At 41.1% G+C, this 18596-nt stretch overlaps 1 protein-coding gene across 9 annotated transcripts in view; it reads left to right on the top strand.

The window, feature by feature from the left end:
- The window catches only part of PDE1C (phosphodiesterase 1C), a 315392-nt gene that overhangs the window by 197944 nt on the left and 98852 nt on the right, over positions 1-18596 (top strand). For all 9 annotated transcript variants that reach the window (XM_068156896.1, XM_068156894.1, XM_068156903.1 and 6 more), the window contains 2 exons: positions 15838-15951; positions 16786-16968. In XM_068156896.1, coding sequence (XP_068012997.1) covers positions 15838-15951; positions 16786-16968 — 297 coding nt within the window. The remainder of the gene's footprint in view (positions 1-15837; positions 15952-16785; positions 16969-18596) is intronic.

Genomic DNA, 18596 nt, shown 5'->3' with positions numbered 1-18596 from the left:
TAAGAATCAATTCAGCCCCAGCTACATCCTAGTTTGAACTTGACCCTTGTTGGCTTAATTTACAGCATCATGTGCAACTTCTACCTGAGTTAGGACACTCATAGAAGAAGTTGGAGAGTAGGTTCAGACATGTTGCAGCTTTCATACTAGGCTGATGGAATGGGCTCTGTTTTTCTGAAGTCAGAGAAAAGTTATTTGCCTTCTTTGAAGGCAGAATTAGGCCAGCTCTGAATATGGCAAAAAGATTTTGCATTTTCAGGGAAGCCAGAGCTAAGACTTGTGCTGTCACCTGGGCAATGTCACTCAGATTTGCCTGATGCTCTGAGCTCTCTGGCAGTATACTTTTGCATCTTTGGTCAGTTCCCAAATGTTGGTTTCTTCTTCCTGAAACAAGCCATCATTTTAGATATGCAGAGGAGTTAGTAATTTAACTGAACTCTCAAATATTTTAATGAATCTTGACACTATCTAACTGCGTCATCAGTTCATTTTTCACACAATTGTTCCTATATCACAGTGCTTATAAGATGTTTGAAAAATGCTCAGTGGACAAGGCAGGGCTGGGGATTTCTCTGAAGATGTAAGGAAGGTGTTTTTTTTTGCAGTTTGCTGGTATACTGAGATATGTTGAAGGTATCAAATGAGATAGTACAGATCATCTAGTCCAATCCCCCTGCCAGAGCAGGATCACCTGTACCAGATCACACAGGAACATGTCCAGGTGGATTTTGAATATCTTCAGAGAGGGAGAGTCCACAACCCCCCTGGGCAGCCTGTTCCAGTGTTCTGTCATGCTCACAGTGAAAAAAAAATTCCCTCATGTTTATGTGGAATTTCCTGTGCCTCAACTTCCATCCACTGCCCCTTGTCATTGGGCATGACTGAGAAGAACCTGACTCTATCCTCTTGGCACTCATCCTTTACATATTTATATACATTGCTGAGGTCACCCCTTAGTCTCCTCTTCTCCAAACTAATGAGCCCAAGCTCCCTCAGTCTTTCCTCATAAGGAAGATGTTCCACTCCCTTAATCATTTTTGTGGCTCTGTGATGGACCCTTTCAAACAGTTCCCTGATGTCCTTCTTGAACTGAGGGGCCCAGAACTGGACACAATATTCCAGATGCGGCCTCACCAGGACAGAGTAGAGAGGGAGGACAACCTCTCTCAACCTAGTAACCACACCCCTTCTAATCCACTCCAGAGCAGCATTGGCTTTCTGGGCCACAAGAGCACATTGCTGGCTCATGGTCAGCCTTCCATCCACTAGGATCCCCAGGTCCTTTTCCCCTTCACTGCTCTCCAACAGGTCAGGTTCCTTTTTATGTGCACACAACTTGCAATACAGACAGAGGTGTGTGGAGTCTCCAGGGGTTGTGTTAGGTATAGATAGAGTAGTGCATGCTCCCGAATCATGTCATTTATACAGGGCTCTCCTCCTCCAAAGGGAAGTTACATCAAGTTGCCAAGAGTTCCTTGACCTCCACTTCCCAGGCTAACTGAAGTGATAGAGTTGGGCGGTCTCTAGCCTAAAGGAATGTCAGATTTGTGAGGCCACATGGAAAGCAAGCAAGAGGAAATGCCAGTGGTTAGTGTTAAGAAGAAGCTTTCTGGATGCAAAATCCCAGCTTCATACTTTCTTTACACTTAAACCAACTCTTCAGGAAAATGGTAATCTTTTGCAACAGGGCTGTACTTCTGCAGCTGTGTCAACCAAAACATAGTTCTGCACTTCAGTTTTTAACCTGTAATTGAAAGTTGCCAGTCAAAATATCCTGTCTGGTTTCAGAGATACTTAAAAGCAGGAATTTAAGGACTAAATGTGAATTGGCTTCTCTGGGGAATTAAGTCATCCACCAGGGATGAAGTGTCGTGTTTCATTGGCTTAGAAGTGGAATGGAAAGCAAGCAGAGAAACCTTGACTGTGGCCTTCCAGTCAAGTCACCTGCCTGGCAGGTAACTGATCTTAAACCTTTCATCACTGTCTGGGCCCTCAGGGAGGATTAGGCTTCACAGTTTGGAAATGTGAGGTCAAAAGGATTAGTACTGAGTTAATATAAACTTGAATTTGATATGTAAATTCTCTTGGGGCTAAATACTGCAGCTTTGCTTAAAGTAATGTTTTAAAGGTTGTCTTGATTTGGGAGATCAGCATCAAAATCCATCTTTTCTCCAGCTCTTGTTTATCTTAAAAGTAGAGCTACAGGAAAGGAGTGAGGAAGGGACAACAGCAGGGCATTGATTTCTGAGTCAAACTCTACGCCTGTGAGCACAGCAAGCTCTAGCTAGTGTGCCTGCTCTGATGATAGACTTAGTGTACTCAGAACCCACCCAATATGTCTTTGTGCAAGGAGGACTGATGTAAACTTAAACTGATGAATTTCATAATATCACAGCACCATGAAGGAGGACAGGAAAAATCCTGGAAAATATACTTATTCTCAAATAATCAATCAGATTTTTCTCAGCTTTTCCCAGTAAAGCAATGTATATGCTTTAAGAATATGACTGCTTACATTTGGACTCTGGAAGCAGAGGCAGATGATGCTGTTCTTCTATAATTTCTGTTTTGATGAGCTATTTGTGTGATTCAGAAATAATTTTTATCCCAGAAAAATACTAGTTGGAATCTACCTCTGCACCATTGCAGTATGGAAGATGGTTGATCAAAGCTGTGGGCTGCCTCTTGGTGTTTTTATTCCTCATGAGTGATACTTTGCAATCTATTTTTGGGAAGTGATTGTCCCAAACCAATCAGTCAGCTGCGCTAGATGATTGTTGTAGGACCCTTTCAACTGGACTATTCTAGTCTATAAATACCAAGATGGAAGCCTGTGTAGCTAAATAATATCTAGACAGTTGCAACACGTGGAAACTGTTCAATGAGTATGAGCCATGGATGAATATTGGTCTCTTCTCCCAGGCAACCAGCACCAGAACAAGAGGACACAGTCTCAAGCTGTGCCAGGGGAGGTTTAGACTCAAGGTGAGGAGAAAGTTCTTCACAGAGAGAGTTGTTAGCTGTTGGAATGTACTGCCCAGGGAGGTGGTGGAGTCACCATCCCTGGAGGTGTTCAAGAGGGGATTGGATGTAGCACTTGGTGCCATGGTTTAGTAGTCATGAGGTCTTGGGTGACAGGTTGGACTTGATGATCTTTGAGGTCTCTTCCAACCTTATTGATTCTATGATGCTATGAATATTATCACCTGGAAACTTCCAAACTATGCAAGCTTCCTAAGTCTAGATTGAAACAGATAGTGACATTTCTGCTTCTTGTTGTATATTTGGTGATTATTGGAGAAAGAGTTTGAGAGATTATTACACTTCCTTTGCAAAGATGATAGGAAAATATATGAACTCTTTTTATTACCACAATAATTGTAAAATCAATTGTATTACGTATTACTTTTATATCTTCAACTTTTGTATTCGTAAGACAGAGCAACACTCCAAAGTTAGTACAGCAAGCATTCATCAATGCTAACTTTCCTTCTTATGACAGTTTATTTCCTGAAAAAGAGAAGGGGAAAACAAGCAACCCACACATTCTAGAAAAGCTGGAGAAATTTCTACAGCTGTATCAGACCTTTCAGACCTTCTTGTCATAATACCCTTTTTGTTTTACCCCTCTCATCATAGCAGATCTTTCGGTGATATTTTCCTCTTTCATTTTCAACCTGATATTTTCTCAGTTCTGTGCATTGCTCTGTCCTGCTGTTCCTGTCTACTGTGCATATGTTTCGGAATTTGGAGAGGTGTAACTTCAGCTTTGCCAATTGCCAAAGGTGGAAGACAATGACTCAAAATACCAAACCAACAAAAATATTTCATGGCTGTAAGCCACAGATTCAGATAGTTGGAGTTGGCAGTGGTGAAAAACGGAGTCTAGGTAGTTGCTAATGCTCACCTTTGTCCTCTCTTTGTAGACTAGGGTCTACAAAGACTAGTGTCTACAAAGATGTTTTTGGCCTATAGACTCAAGTGCAATTGTGTTGAGGCACTGCTGACTTGAGTCACACAGTCGATGCCCAGGCTATGTTGTAGCTTTCTCCTTAGGCACAAGAATACTCAGAATTTGGAAGAAACATTTGGTCTTGTCCTGAGGCATTTTGGTCTACTAACAGGATGTGCTGGTACACTGAAACAGTGACAGCACCAGGAAACTCCCATGAGAAGGTGCATTTATTAGGTCCCTTGGCCTCATAAATGACTTGCACATCTACATGTATGCTGTAGGTGCCAAACAGGGCACATGGACTGTTGGATTTCTCATCACTTCTGCTGTGCTGACAGCATAAAATAGATGTGTTGAGAGAGGAACTAGAGATAGTGAAGACTGAGAATCAGAATTACCAGATCTCAGTTTAGATGCAGTGCTTCAAGGCTATTGATTTAGGGAGCAGCAAGTAGTGGAAGAAACCTGCAGGTAGCTCTCTTATCCTCAGTCTGAAGAAATTGCACTTACAAGGACTCAACAGGATAAAATATGGATTAGTGCAATGTTTGGCTAGTGCATTGTTTAAAAATCCCATTTTTACATCAGGGCTTAAAGCTTTGACAGATCACTGCCTATCCCCTCCTATGTTTACCACACAGGATGTGTATCTGCATGACTTTTCCCTTTCTGCAGTGTTCCCTCAGCTATGCTGAACCTCCTATCTGAAGTAATTATATGTTGTCTCAGCTCCGAGAAGAGGCAGGTATTCTGCAGTTTCCATCTCTTCCTGTTTTGTCTGTGGCATTCCCTGAATCAATACCTTTGCCTTCTATTTAAAGTCCTGTGCTTCTTTCATGAATTTGTGCATTTCAAAAATTATCTCAAATGTTGCTTATATCTAACTCACCTTTGAGGAAGCAGATGGTGTTCTCTGAGGGCTCAGCAGAGTCCATGTACAGCTGAACCCATCTGGCACTGGAGAATGCTATCCTGTACTGTTTACCCAGGGCAGTGAGCAAGCAGACATTTTTGGGGTACCACCATCAAATGTTTCCTCTCTTTCTTCATTTTCTTTATGCTACCAATGTATTCAAACTCTATCAAATCAGTGCAGCCAACTGTAAATGATGCTCACAACAAATTCTTTGACCAGTGATGCATAGAAAAGAAGCATGCCCTAATGTGTTGAAGTAGGGCCCAGAGTGAGACATAAATACAAAAGGAAGCATCCTAGAATGTCATTTCACAAAGGTTTTACTCAGTGTTCTGAATTTGAAACACTACCTTAGCATGCTTCATGCTGCTCCCTGCTGGACTTCAAATTATTAGCTTAAATATTTAACCACAGCTAGTGTTCTCTTAGCCTGTAGCAACCAGGCAGAAGTAAAATACATAATCTACCTGTCCTGGTGCCTGCACAGGAGTCTCTATTTTGTGTTTCTCAGTACCAGTGCACTCCATGGAAGTAAAAAGGGATTTTTATCAGTACAGATGATCAGGTTGCACTAACTTCACTTGGTGAAATAAAGACAAGGTGTGCTCCCCTGTGGGTTCTGAAAGGGAAAGTCCTAGTTCTGCTAAGCAGAACCAAACACTTTCTCCATTGAAAATGTGTGGTTTATGTTTAGGGAAAAAAAATATCCTGACTGTAATCCAGAAATCAATGTCATGACACAAGGCTCCCATGGGCCTTTGTAAAATATTGTAGCTAGACTTCACTGTGTCTAAGAACCAGGTTGGATACCAGGAGAAAACTTCTTCCCCAAAAGGGTTGTCAAGCCCTGGAAGACATTGTCCAGGTAAGTGGTGGAATCAACATCCCTGAAGAGGTTTAAAAGATGTATAGATGTGGCGCTGAGGCACAAAGTTTAGTGATGATTTGGCAGCACTGAAAAGAATGGAGTAGAGTAGAGTAGAATAGAATAGAATAGAATAGACCAGACCAGGTTGGAAGAGACTTTCACGATCATTGTGTCCAACCTATCATCCAACACCATCCAATCAACTAAACCATGGCACCAAGCACCCTATCAAGTCTCCTTCTAAACACCCCCAGTGATGGTGACTAAACCACCTCCCCGGGCAGCCCATTCTGATGGGCAACCTCTCTTTCTGTGAAGAATTTCTTCCTGACATCCAGTCTAAACCTCCCCTGGCACAGCTTGAAACTGTGTCCTCTTGTTCTGATGCTGGTTGCCTAGGAGAAGTGACCAACCCCCACCTGTCCACAGCCTCCCTTCAGGTAGTTGTAGACAGCAATAAGGTCTCCCCTGAGCCTCCTCTTCTCCAGGCTAAGCAATCCCAGCTCCCTCAGCCTCTCCTCATAGGGCTTGTGCTCCAAAGCCCTCCCCAGCTTTGTTGCCCTTCTCTGGACACGTTCCAGCAAGTCAACATCTTTCCTAAACTGAGGAGCCCAGAACTGGACACAGGACTCAAGGTGTGGCCTAAACAGTGCAGAGTACAGGGGCAGAATGACCTCCCTGCTCCTGTTGACCACACCGTTCCTGATACAAGCCAGGATGCCATTGGCCTTCTTGGCCACCTGGGCACACTGCAGGCTCATGTTCAGCCTGCTATTGACCTGCAGGAAAGCAAAGCTAACTGGTCTGCAGGCACCTGCAACAGGATGGCACTTCTGGATGGTGTGTGGAATCCAACAGTGCATGCAGGCAATGGGGACAGGAGACGTATGCCCTTGTCAACATGATCATGGTGTGCACAAGGAGCTTATTTTCATAAACAATCTTTACAAGTTTCCTGTTGTTCTTTGTTGTGTCTTTTTGTTGTTATCAATATTGAGAGATGTTTCTGGTGCTGCTCCACTTTACTAATCTTGGGTTCATTCGAACAGGTGTTTTTGAAGTCCTTTCTTTGTGTTCCATTGAGTGTGTGCAGTAAACCTGAGGGGATTATTTGTTCCCTTCTCACTTCAATAGCCATGAATTAATATTGCTTCCTAAAAATTTAACATTTTGTCAGCTGCCCACAATTTATTTTCCCAGTTTTTAGTGCAAACTTTGCATTGTTTTATTTTTACCTGCTAATCTGTTTCAAAGTACAATGCACAAGCTGTAAGTTTCTTTTCCCTTAAGAGTTTACTTCCCAATCATGTTCTCCAAATTTGGCTAATTGCACTTTTGACTAAGTATGTATTGCAAGGAATCTTGAGGGGTTTCCATAACATTTGCAATTGGTATTTTGTACCAGCTAGAGCAGACATTTGCACTTCTTTCCATGGCTTGGTAAATGTGAGGTAAGCCACTGCAGTTAAAACAAGGAGGTAAGATTCCACCATGCAGAAGTGTGTAACATATTCATAGGGTGGACTTCTTTGGATGCTTGTGTAGCCTTTTTGAGTTCATCTCTAAATAGGAGAGAAGAGGTGGTCTTGGTGAAAAGAGCATTGCTCAGAAATTTGCTTTCAGCAGAGCTTACTTTAACCATCAGTGCTGCAGCAGCCAGGCTGTGGTTTTGGGGTAAATTCAGTTCCTGCACATATCAGCTAATGTAAAGGTTTGAAAAGCTAGTAGTGGTTAGCCGCAGTACACCTGGATTAATTAGCTAAGCCAGTAGTTAAAGCAGCTAAGGAAGCAAACTGCAGTGCAAAGTCCAAATTACCAGGGTGTCAATAAACACCACTGTGTGGAGAACTATCCTGAATCACTTAATGTTATAACATGTATCTGGGACTCTTTCTGAACAAGTTTTTGTTACAATCTGTGGCTTGGCAACCTCCAGCTTTCATTTTGTAATTGCCTTTTTCTGCCATTTCTCTGCAAAGATTATAGTTCCCCTAATAGTGTCCAGGTTGTTAAAAATTCCTGGCATGGCAAGTATCTAGCTCAACACCTTCATCATGTGCATCTAAAAGTTGGCAATGGCCTTGCTCTTCCAGCCTTTAGCAAAAGGCAAAGGAGTGTTTACTAGTGACTTTGGGAATGTTTCCCTCAAAATAAAGATAATTAAGGGTAGCACAAATGGATTTGTTTTATAGAAGTACAGACTGGCCAACTTGCAGCCGCCAAGAGGGAAATGATGTTGCAGTTTAATGCAAACTTTGTGGGCTTTTGGAGAACAGCTTGTTTTCAACAATATTTGTTGAAAGGGTAAATTGTATAATGAGAAAAGGCACATTAAGTGCCTGAACTAAACATGCACCTGCTAGTACAACCAGAGGAGCGTGGTGAATTCCTGAACTCTTAGAGTCCCTCAAAAAAATTCACAGCAGAGCTTTAATATGATAAGTAAAATTATAGCACTGACTCATCTAATTTTTCTCATTTTTAGACTAGCAAATCAACTGAGTAAATAATATCCATTGATTAGCTCTGTAGTATTCCTGGTAAATATGTTGTTCAGAATGTTTGGCAGGAGTGTGCCAAACCAAAACCCAGCAGAGAGCATTGAGGGCATATGGAAATTTGTCATTGATCTGTGCCTGACTCTTCCCATAGCTGATGGGACATAAATGCAATGTAGTCTTTGTCCTGGTCTAGGGAAGGTCTGGTGGCTGAAAGGAAACAACCTGGGAACCACTTCTCCTGCCTGAACTTCATACTGTGTGGACTCTGATCTGTACTTGCTTAACTGCCCTGTGGGTTCTTAAAAGCTGCTCTGGAACGTAATTGGTTTTAGGTGCTGGATAGAAAAACTGTAGACTTTCTGCCCATGGATAGTTTAATGGCACCAGATGGGGAGGAACTGAAGTTACAACAAAATATTTTGAAATTTTTCTTTAAACAACTTCCTGGTCCTCTGCAGTGAGCATTAAGTGAAGAGTATGCAGAGAGTTCTGACATTCAGATCTGCACAAAGCAATCTGCTAGCATCATTTGGCAGAATGACCTTGTTCAAGGACCCAGAAATGTGATAATTATGGTTTGAAAGAAAAAGATACTGTCTGTATAAAACAAAGGGGAGTGCGTCATTGGATGCATCAGCACTAAACTGATATTTTGTGTTACTTGCCTCAAATGCAAATTTAGATAGCTCATTTCAGGTACCTGTTTTTAAAGATACAAAATAGGAATTCTTAGACCTGTGGCTGCCATGTCATAATTGAGGTAGTCTTCTTTTAAAATAAAGGGCATTAGTGATTTGGAAAGGCTTACTTCCAGAAGACTTCATTTGCTGTCTTTGAATCTCATTTTCAACATACTCAATGATCCTGCAGTTTCCCCAAAAATCTAATTCATGCTAGCATCCCAGAGAGTAGTCCACCAAAAGGAAAGCTTACTTCAGGAAACAGCACTTAGAAGATGATTAGTTGTGAAAACAGAATGTAGCAGCCTTTCTTTCTCTCCCATATCTGAAATTTACCCCCATTGGGCTCTCAATGTATTCACTGGAATCATCTCACCTCATCTCAACTGTCTGAAACCACAGTGACTGCCTAAGCAAATCTTTTAGCTCATTTCTGTCATTAGTGGGGGAAAGAGGAGACAGCCTTAAGACAGTGCACAATTCTCTGAGGAAAGGCAGATCCTGAAGGTGGTTCATCCTAACTTATCTATCTCCAGTGACTTCCATGTGCATCTGTGTGACTGATATCTATACAAGATTAGTGCTCAGTTAGGTGGCTGACTTGAATGAAAAAAGACCTATGACCAAGACTTCTAATGCCCTCAATACCAAAGACTCTGACAGCAAAAATATACTCACATTAAGATTTTTTTACTGCTTATATTTTCTGACTCATTTCCCAGAGTTCAGAGAATGCCAGGAGGTGTTTGCATATGAGAGGAGTACACAGCCTTTAGAAGTTTTGAGGAGCAGGCGGTAGAGACAAGGGTAGTTCAAAGGACTTGGTGCTGAGGAAATCTTAGGCTGTTGTTTTATTGAACATCCTCCAGTAAGCCAAAGTTTGCTAATGTTTTGGGCACAGGTCTTCCCTTCTTGTAACAGGCATGAAAAAATGTATGACTGTGGAGCAGAAATGTAAACTACATATGATTTAACTTATAATTGGTTAATTTCTTGATTTAAGGTGAGTTGAAACAAGCCATATGCCATCCTTCTAAGGCCACTGGATTTATCATTGTTGCATTTTCATGCTTTTAACTGATACAAAAGTATTTTTTTATCTTTTAGAATTATAATTCAAAGGAATAAGATATTTCAGGAAACATTAAGAAAGCAAAACAATTACTTGGGTATCTGGTTGTAATTTCTTCTGATAAAAAATGCCAGTGTAGCAGTGCTTGATTATCTATCTATCTATCTATCTATCTATCTATCTATCTATCTATCTATCTATCTATCTATCTATCTATCTTTATATTTTTTTCTGGGTGTTGTCACTTGCATTTTTTGATAGAAAAGCAGTGGCAGAAAATAGCTACCCAGCCTGGTACAAATCCCTTGGGTCACAGGCTAATAGTTACTCTATTTTCAGTTCTGTTTTGAGGATTACTGCTGGAGCTGTCTTTGTAGGTTGTATATTTTCCTCAGGTTGAGTATTTTCACATATGCTGTATATGCAGAGCCTTAGACTAAGATGTGGCAGACTGTGGAATGAATCATACCTGCTGACTGTTGTGGAAAGACATGATGAGCTCCTGGATTACTGCCTGTGCATGTTTTACCTCTCCCACCAACCCACTATTGTAATGGAGCATCCAAGGGTCTGCTGTGCAAACTATGGAGGCAGCTGTCCACCCAGCTGACTGAAACTCCTGCACACATGCATTTTGCTGCATAACTACATGCAGTGTGATCTGGGTACTTTTGGACATTAAGTATCCTGTGCATTTTTGCTTTGCAGTTTCTTTACACCATATCAGGCAGATGAGTACTCTCATGAAGCATCTGAATGACTTTCTATGCCCTGGCTGCTTAGCTGGTCCCCACGTGCTCTTTAACTCTGCTACATCCCTGGAATATCAGATTTATGGAGTTTGTACCTTATAGTGGGGTAGCAGATGCACACCTATTTCTGTGCAGCAGTTCTTGAACAGAACTACAGTTCACTGCACAGTGAATGTCTGTTTCTCACACTTACTCATGTATTTTCTACCAGTAGCTACGGCAGTTTTCCAGAGGAAGGTAAGGAACGTGCTGTACATCAGAAGGCAGGGATTTGTCTTTCAGATCAGCAGATGTTTGTCTTTCCAGCCTGTAGGAGCAACCATTGGTATTTGTCCATGTGTAAACTGTACCTGGCATTCATGCAATCAGGTCTATTTCTTATGATTATTTTGTTAATTTCTAAAGCATGTGGTTGGTTTTTACTTATTTACTTTTACAATTTCAGCTGGCTAGCCAAAGAATGCTATCACAAATAAGTTGTCTTTGAAATAATTCTCTTGGGTTTTCATTACATAAGAGCAATTTGACTAACAAAAGCCACATAAACACAGACTGAGAGCAGAAGGTGCCTCTTACTCGTGCCCCCAGAGTTAGAGTGACAAGGATTTGCTGAAGCTGAAAACATTCTTCACTAGTATCTAATTGTAATGACATCCTTTTTGTCTGGGGAGAACTCACAAAGGACCTTATTGTAACAGGGATTAATCTCATTTTGTGCTGGGTTTTGCCTCATGAACCCTGTAATGAAGAGGACCATGAATAGTGTCCCATACTGAAATTTGTCTTACAATATTTGGGGGAAAATTTTGTGTATCTAAACATTAATCCTGTCCAGATTATTGGAAACAGTTTCTAATATGCATGTAGCAGCTTGCATTTTTATCCAATATGCAGTCCCAACAGGTATCTCCACTTGTATTGAAATTAGTGACATTTGAGACTGAAAGAAGTAACTGAACAGCAAAAAGCTGCTTCATGAGAACAGAGAAAGGCAGTGAGAGCAAACCTGATTTCTCACAGAATGTGTTGCAGAAAGATCTTTAGAGGGAACTCCCAAACTGTTTGCACATGGAGTGTGGTGTCAGAATTACACAGAATGCAATGGGATATTGCCTACTTCAGGAAACTTTCCAAACTTGGAAACTTGAGGAGCAGATTCTCTCCTGGGCTATGAGAACAGCATTCAGAATATGGAACCTGATGTTTTTGCTGCTGCTTACATCCATTTTTGTCAGGCATCCATAAAATGTAGTTCTCTGCACAAAACATTCTTGTACCATATGTTCTTGATGCATCAGTCAAGCTCTCACAAAGGAGTTGAGAAAGGACATTCTCGTGTATAGCTGTGGAATGATTTACTGTTGTGAAAAGTTTTTCTCTGTGTGTATGAACTACATACATTTTTGAAAGGAAGTAAGAATGACACACCAGCAGAAAGCCATCAGCTCCTTTTGGCTAGCTGTACCACTTTTTAGCAAGGATGGGAGAAGTTCTACAGTTGCTCCAAACTCTGAAAGTTTTTAGAATACTGTCATATGTTGCAGAAGGATAATCCAAAGCCTTTGTGCTGTGGACCGCACCTATCTTCCATTCCCTCTCAAATGAGAGATAGGAAACTTGGAATAATTTCTTCCAACCCATATCTGCATCAAACTTGAAATCACAACCCAGACAAACAATCCACTGAAGGATCTTAGGTAGGTTGGACTCGATGATTTCTCACAGAAATTCTGTGAGAAATGATAGGCTGGACTCGATGATCCCCGAGGTCTCTTCCAACCTTAGTTATACTGTGATACTGTGATCTTTGGTCAAGGGTCCTTTCTCCCAGTGAGATGGTCTTTAGGACTGACCTATCAAAGATGATTCCCACAGTCTGAGGTCTGGGTTCTCAAATTTCAATATGTGTTAAAGGAGACCAAGTGCCAGTCACTTCAGTCCAGGGTGCCCCTTTCTGCTGAGGGCCTTCTCTATGTGGGCAGGGCTCAGTTTTGATAAGAAATTCCACTGCAGGCTTTCTTAATAAAACCTGTATCAGGCATAGCAGAGGCTTATGAATAGCTTTTATTCTCAAAGAATTAGTGACAATTAGTGAAAAAACATTGGCTCAAGAGGGTAGTTAACCAGCTCTGGTAGTGGTGTGTTCAATGGCTTGCCCTCCTTTCCCAGCTGTAATAAAAACCGTCTTTGCTTTCTACAAACCTCAGCTGTCAGGTAGTAGGATGCCATGTAATAACAATTAATATGTTGAAATAACATTAATCTGCCTCAGCTGTCAATATCAAACTCTTTCAGCTGTTGATACCAAGAATAAAGGAGTGATAAATGCTCCATTCTTGGTATTCTGTAATTATACTAGGGTATTTAGTGTTGTTTTAAAAAATAAATAATTGATGTGCATTCAAAGCAGTTTTTTTCCCTCAAACAGCCCAACGCTATGAGCACAATTCTCAGAGGAGCAGATTGAGTTGTACTGCTGAAAATGTGTGGTGACTCACAGTCATAAAGCTTTGAAACTGAACATGGAGACTAGCCATGCAGCTTTGCAGACTTTACAGTGGTGGAAGGAGCTTGCCCTAGGTATTCAGACAATACATGGGCTTTGCATGTTAATTGAAGCTGACTGGTACCCAGACTGCAGTGGTGTTAAACTTCTCATATGTAATGCTAGTTCTGCTATTTTTCTGTTGTGTTTTTTGATTTGGGGGTGGGGTGGGTGGGTATTGTGGGGTTTTTGGTTTGGTTGGTTGGTTTCTTTATCAAAAATCAACTGCATAAATGTAAGCCCTCTAGTTAAAGAGATAAATATTTGTCCACAGAGACTGCTTTATTTATAACAGAGGAGAGAATGCTTGGAGCAGTTAGAAATTTTACATTTCAAGAACATGCTGAAAAGAGCTTCACTTTTTGCTGCTATTTAGTTTGGATCTAGAGCGACTTTGGGTCTTTGAGCTGCGTCGCTTCCATGGATTGAGTTCTGTTGCTCAGTTTCTAGTCATTTGCTTTCTATATGATAGGTAGTATTTTAGGGGAACATTAAGATGAGTGGGAATGGGGCTGTGGAACAGCTCATGCTTTGGATAACCTCTCACCTTCACTGAGGACAGAACCCTTCTGCTCTACACAAATGTATTGCTCTGCTGAATTGCTCTGCTGGATTATGTGCACATATTCTGAGGAGTTTTTATAGTGGGTGCATACAGATATTTTCCTTGGAAGGGCAGTGCAGGAGGCTGCATTCTGAAATTGGCCCTTTTCCATGATTTTATACCAACTTGAGCTCCCTGTGGGGTCAGAGGAAGTTGAAATGCACAGCATTGCTCAGGCTTTGTCTTTGGGCAGTTGAGAGATTACTCTGAGGACTGAAATGTGAAATAATTCAGTAGAACAAAGATTCTCAGACTTTTTCTGTAATATTTGGCACATGTTCACAGAGAATTTGCAAGCTGAAGGAATAGCTTCCCTTAGAAATCTCATTAGGAAAGGCATTACCTGTATCTCAATATAATTAAACAACTAGATTTAGAGCTAATGTTGTGTGACTAACCAGTTCTTTGTAACTGCTGTGATGATGACTGTAATCTGAGAAATTTCTGGCTGACCTACAGCCTGGCTCACTTGTGGCATGTGCCATGGTCTTAAAAGTGATTAATATTAGAGATGGTTAACACCTCCCTTCTGGCCTGGAGGCTCCTGGAGGCACAGGAATTGGGCTTCAGTGGAAATGTGTCTGCTAGATCTATGCAATTTTTTAGTTATGAACTTGAAAGGAAAATGAGAGGGGGAGAAAAAGCCCCACCAATGAAAATGTTGGTTTTGATCAGTCTATAATGAACTTTTTTTGGACAGAATGATATGTACTTTGGTTCAAAAAAATCATTCTGTTCATACAAAATAGTTGCAATGAAAGCAAAGTAAATACTGAGCTGAGTTCCTGAGATTGATTATGATAATTATTTCAGGAAGTTTCTTTTAGTCAGTAGCCTGACAGACCTTGCATTTTCCTGTGAAGCAGTACATGTGACTGAATCCCACTCACTGCGATGCCTAGTCTGTGGGGGGAAGGTAGGAAATCAGCATCTTGCCCTCTGCTTCCGCTGTTTTCATACAAGCTCCTAAAACTAAATCATGTTAAATGTTTGTGGTAATGCTTTGATTTCAGTCAAAATGGGACTGAGTTCTGGAATTACTTCAGTCACTCTGAAACAAATTTTTTCAGCCTAGACACCCTTCAGGTGGAGAGCTTGGCTCTGACTTTATAGCTGCATTTGGGAATATTATAAAAAACAAAAGATAGGTGGACTGGATGAGAGACTGGGCTCTTAGTGAACAAATGCAGCTGGTAGCAGCTGCTGTGACTCAAGGAATCAGAAATAGTTATAGATAATGGATGGAAACACAATGTAATTTATTTTTTTTCACGTGAGAGTGGCTGGTGGTGTGACAGGGTTTTATGACAACAACTGTACTTCTGCTTTTCCAAATGATGGATTCATGTAGTACCCTGTGTAATCTTCTGTGATGATGAATGCTGCTGCCATGAAGCAACCGTGGCTCACCGTGCCATTATTGAACATGAATTTTGAATGACTTGTGGCATAGAGCTGCCGGGCACTGAAATCAATGGAACAAATGCCAGTAAGAGCCAAAGATAACATGCCTCCTGCAATATTAACTCCTGTGTACAAACAGTGTTTCTGGTAACTAGTTAAGGGGTCACATCTCTGGAGTACTCATACATGGGATGAAGGAAGGTGTAGGCATAGGAACCAGTGAAAGTTCTCTGCTCCTGTACTGGCAAGAAAAGCTAGCAATGGGTAGGAGGGATCTGTGATTTGGCTCTAGTGAGGTGAATTAATCTTCCAGATGTACTGCCTGGGATTGTAATCAACCTGGAAAGTGAGGGAACACCTTTCCTAGTTCTGCTGGTGCAGTTACACAGAAAAGAGGTGTGGGAGCACTGAGTCATCCAAGAGTTTTCACCTGACAATCCTGCATGCTAGGTCTCATGCTGGATCTGGTTTTGAACTGACACTCACTCTCAAGCCAATTTCTCTTTGTACTAATCAGATTTCTGTTTCTCTTTTCTCTAGGTTGCGGTCTTTGGTAAAGCAGTTAGAAAGAGGGGAAGCTTCAGTTGTAGACCTGAAGAAGAATTTGGAATATGCTGCAACTGTTCTCGAGTCAGTATACATTGATGAAACCAGGTGAGTTAAGTACAGACATCAGTGCTCTTCTTAATAGCTGGTACTAATGACAGGAAGTCGCAATTTGCATGTCAGTGGGGAAAGTTGTTTTAGCCAAGAGTTATTACTCACAGACAGTATATTTTTAATCCTTAAGATATTGTATTCTGTGTAGAGCAGATCTTCGATCTTTTGTCTAAAAGCTTCTTTAAGTTTCCTGGGGCAAGGGGGAAGATCAAAAGCAATGAAAATTTCAATATATATTCTCTCAGAGAAATTTTTCTTAACTGTGTCCCACTTCTTCTTAAAGTTTCTAAATTCCTGCTCCTCTATTCCTTTTGAATACTGCTAAGTCTTTTAATTTGTTCCAAATCTTTGAAATTAAACCAAATTTTACTCCAGGTCATGATAGAGGTAGACTGGTAAGGTGTTGCAGAGGAATTCCCTTTCTCCAGTGCTAAATGCACTTGCGGAGTCACCTCATTTGACCAGAATGGAGAGGGCCATATGATACTAACTGGGAAGTTCAACATGACCATAAATGAGCTCTGAGGGGCAGAAAGGTCAGAAATATTGACAAGCTGAAGATAAGCAGATGATTACATAGTTCTGCTTCAGAGGGCTGAGACTTAGCATTTGTCAGCCTAGTAGTGAGTTTCACAACCTGATATTTAACTACTGAAGATAACAAACACTCTATTGAAGACTTGTTCACTTGTGTTCTATTAGGGCTGACAAACCAAAGGTTTTTTACAAGTGCTTCAATTAAAGTATATGTGAGTTTCTTTTTTGTTAACAATATTGCAATGCTCTCCAGGGGAGTCTGTTTATCTATCTCTTTCCTTCACCTTCTAGGCGTTTACTGGACACAGAAGATGAACTCAGTGATATCCAGTCTGACTCTGTACCCTCCGAGGTCCGGGACTGGTTGGCTTCTACCTTCACGCGGCAAATGGGGATGATGCTCAAAAGGACAGAGGAAAAACCCCGGTTCAGGAGTATTGTCCATGCAGTACAAGCTGGGATATTTGTGGAAAGGTAAAGGAACGTGTAATTACTTTTCTCTACTTGCTGTCTGGGTACTGCAGACTGCACCTGTGATGTGATGGCACAATGACAGGAGATGGAGAGTACCTCAGTCCAGAAGACCTTGGAAAACTAGAAGATGGCTCTGTTGAATAACAAATGCTTTAATATGCTTCTAATGATGTTTCTACACAGATCTGCATAGCATCCCCAAACCTGGAATTAAATAACAGATTGCAGCCTAAACCAGCACATACTAATCTGTTTTTAGGATAATACAGATGTTAACAGCATACTTGGAATAATTTTGACAGGGAATATTCACCTCTACATAGCCCCACCTCAAGAGTGACAGTTCTTAAAATTCAGTCAGCCTAGACTAAGCCCTCCCTAGCTTCTGTTTACCTTTGTGGTCTAGTTTTTCTTATGAAGAACTGCTAAGAAGCAGAAGAAAATACATTATTGTAGTATCACTGGGATAAACTACAGACCAAGAAAGATGTGACATTTTGAAGCTCAGGGAGGGTTTAAAAGAACCCACACCACTGAGTCCTCTCAGCCTTCTGCGTTGGGATTTGCACCAGAACCTACTAGTAAAATGGATTTTGCTTTCTGAATCCTTTAAAGCATTTAAATCTGGGCTCACTTCTCCTAAACTTACCTTTTCTTACTCTGCTGACATTCTTCCTTCAAGCTTGAAGGAGGACTGGCACATGTGCAACTCTAAACAGAATTTAGGCAGCATGAAAGACAGAAGGGCCCAAGTGTTTACAACAAAACTCAAATTAGGAATGGAAGAACAGAGCACCTTTCACTGTTCATCAAAATTGCAATGACAGTCTACCAGCCCTTTGTGCAGGAGGCCGGACATATCAGACAGTGGACCACAAGCCACACAGACACAGAATTCTCATTCAGCTCATCAACTTTTTATCTGTGTACCAAAGTTACTGCACATGTGTTAAGAGTGGCAGCAAATTGTGATACGACTAAACCAGTCATTTCTCCTTGGAACAGGCTTCTCAAGGTTTTACAGGCTATTTGTGAATTAACCCTAATTCTCAATGAGGGTTAACTAATGAGGCTCAACAAGGAAGTAAACGAACTTCAGAGGTGGCTGCTGTTTTCCAGTGGATCTCAATTGCTGTGGTGGAAAGGAGGAAGTATTTTTCCAGAGGAGGGTTGTAACTCAGGGAGAGAGAGTCTGCCTGAATTGTCACTTAAGAAAAGGCTGAGACTGTAGTTTAGGGAAAGGATGAATTTAATTCTACCAAGGGGGAGGCCTTTTCTCAGGTCTGAGTGCAGACCACAACAAAGAAAAAGGGAAGTGAGGGAAGACTTCACACAGGATCATTTTGGATTGGAGAAGAGAGTTTTTCATCACATCCTTTTAGGTCTGTGTTACTTAAGTGTGAAAATAGGTGACCTGCAGAAAGGCATTTTAGCTAGGACAGTGTTTCTGCATTACCAAGCCTGTTAAACACAGTGTGGCCTGAAAACAAGTTTAAAATCTGGTAGGTATTTCACTGCTTTGTTTAGTATGGTTGCAGATGTTGATTATTGCCTTGCTCTTTCTCTCCCTTGAACATAAAAACATGTGGTGAACACCCAAAAAGATTTTTTACCAGTCTTTTAAATAT

The sequence above is a fragment of the Melanerpes formicivorus genome, unplaced genomic scaffold (assembly GCF_026170545.1).
Source record: "Melanerpes formicivorus ecotype bairdi unplaced genomic scaffold, bMelFor1.0.p_v2 SCAF_35, whole genome shotgun sequence".
Lineage (NCBI taxonomy): Eukaryota > Metazoa > Chordata > Aves > Piciformes > Picidae > Melanerpes > Melanerpes formicivorus.
The sequence above is the reverse complement of the archived record's forward strand: the minus strand, read 5'-3'. Positions and strand labels throughout refer to the sequence as shown.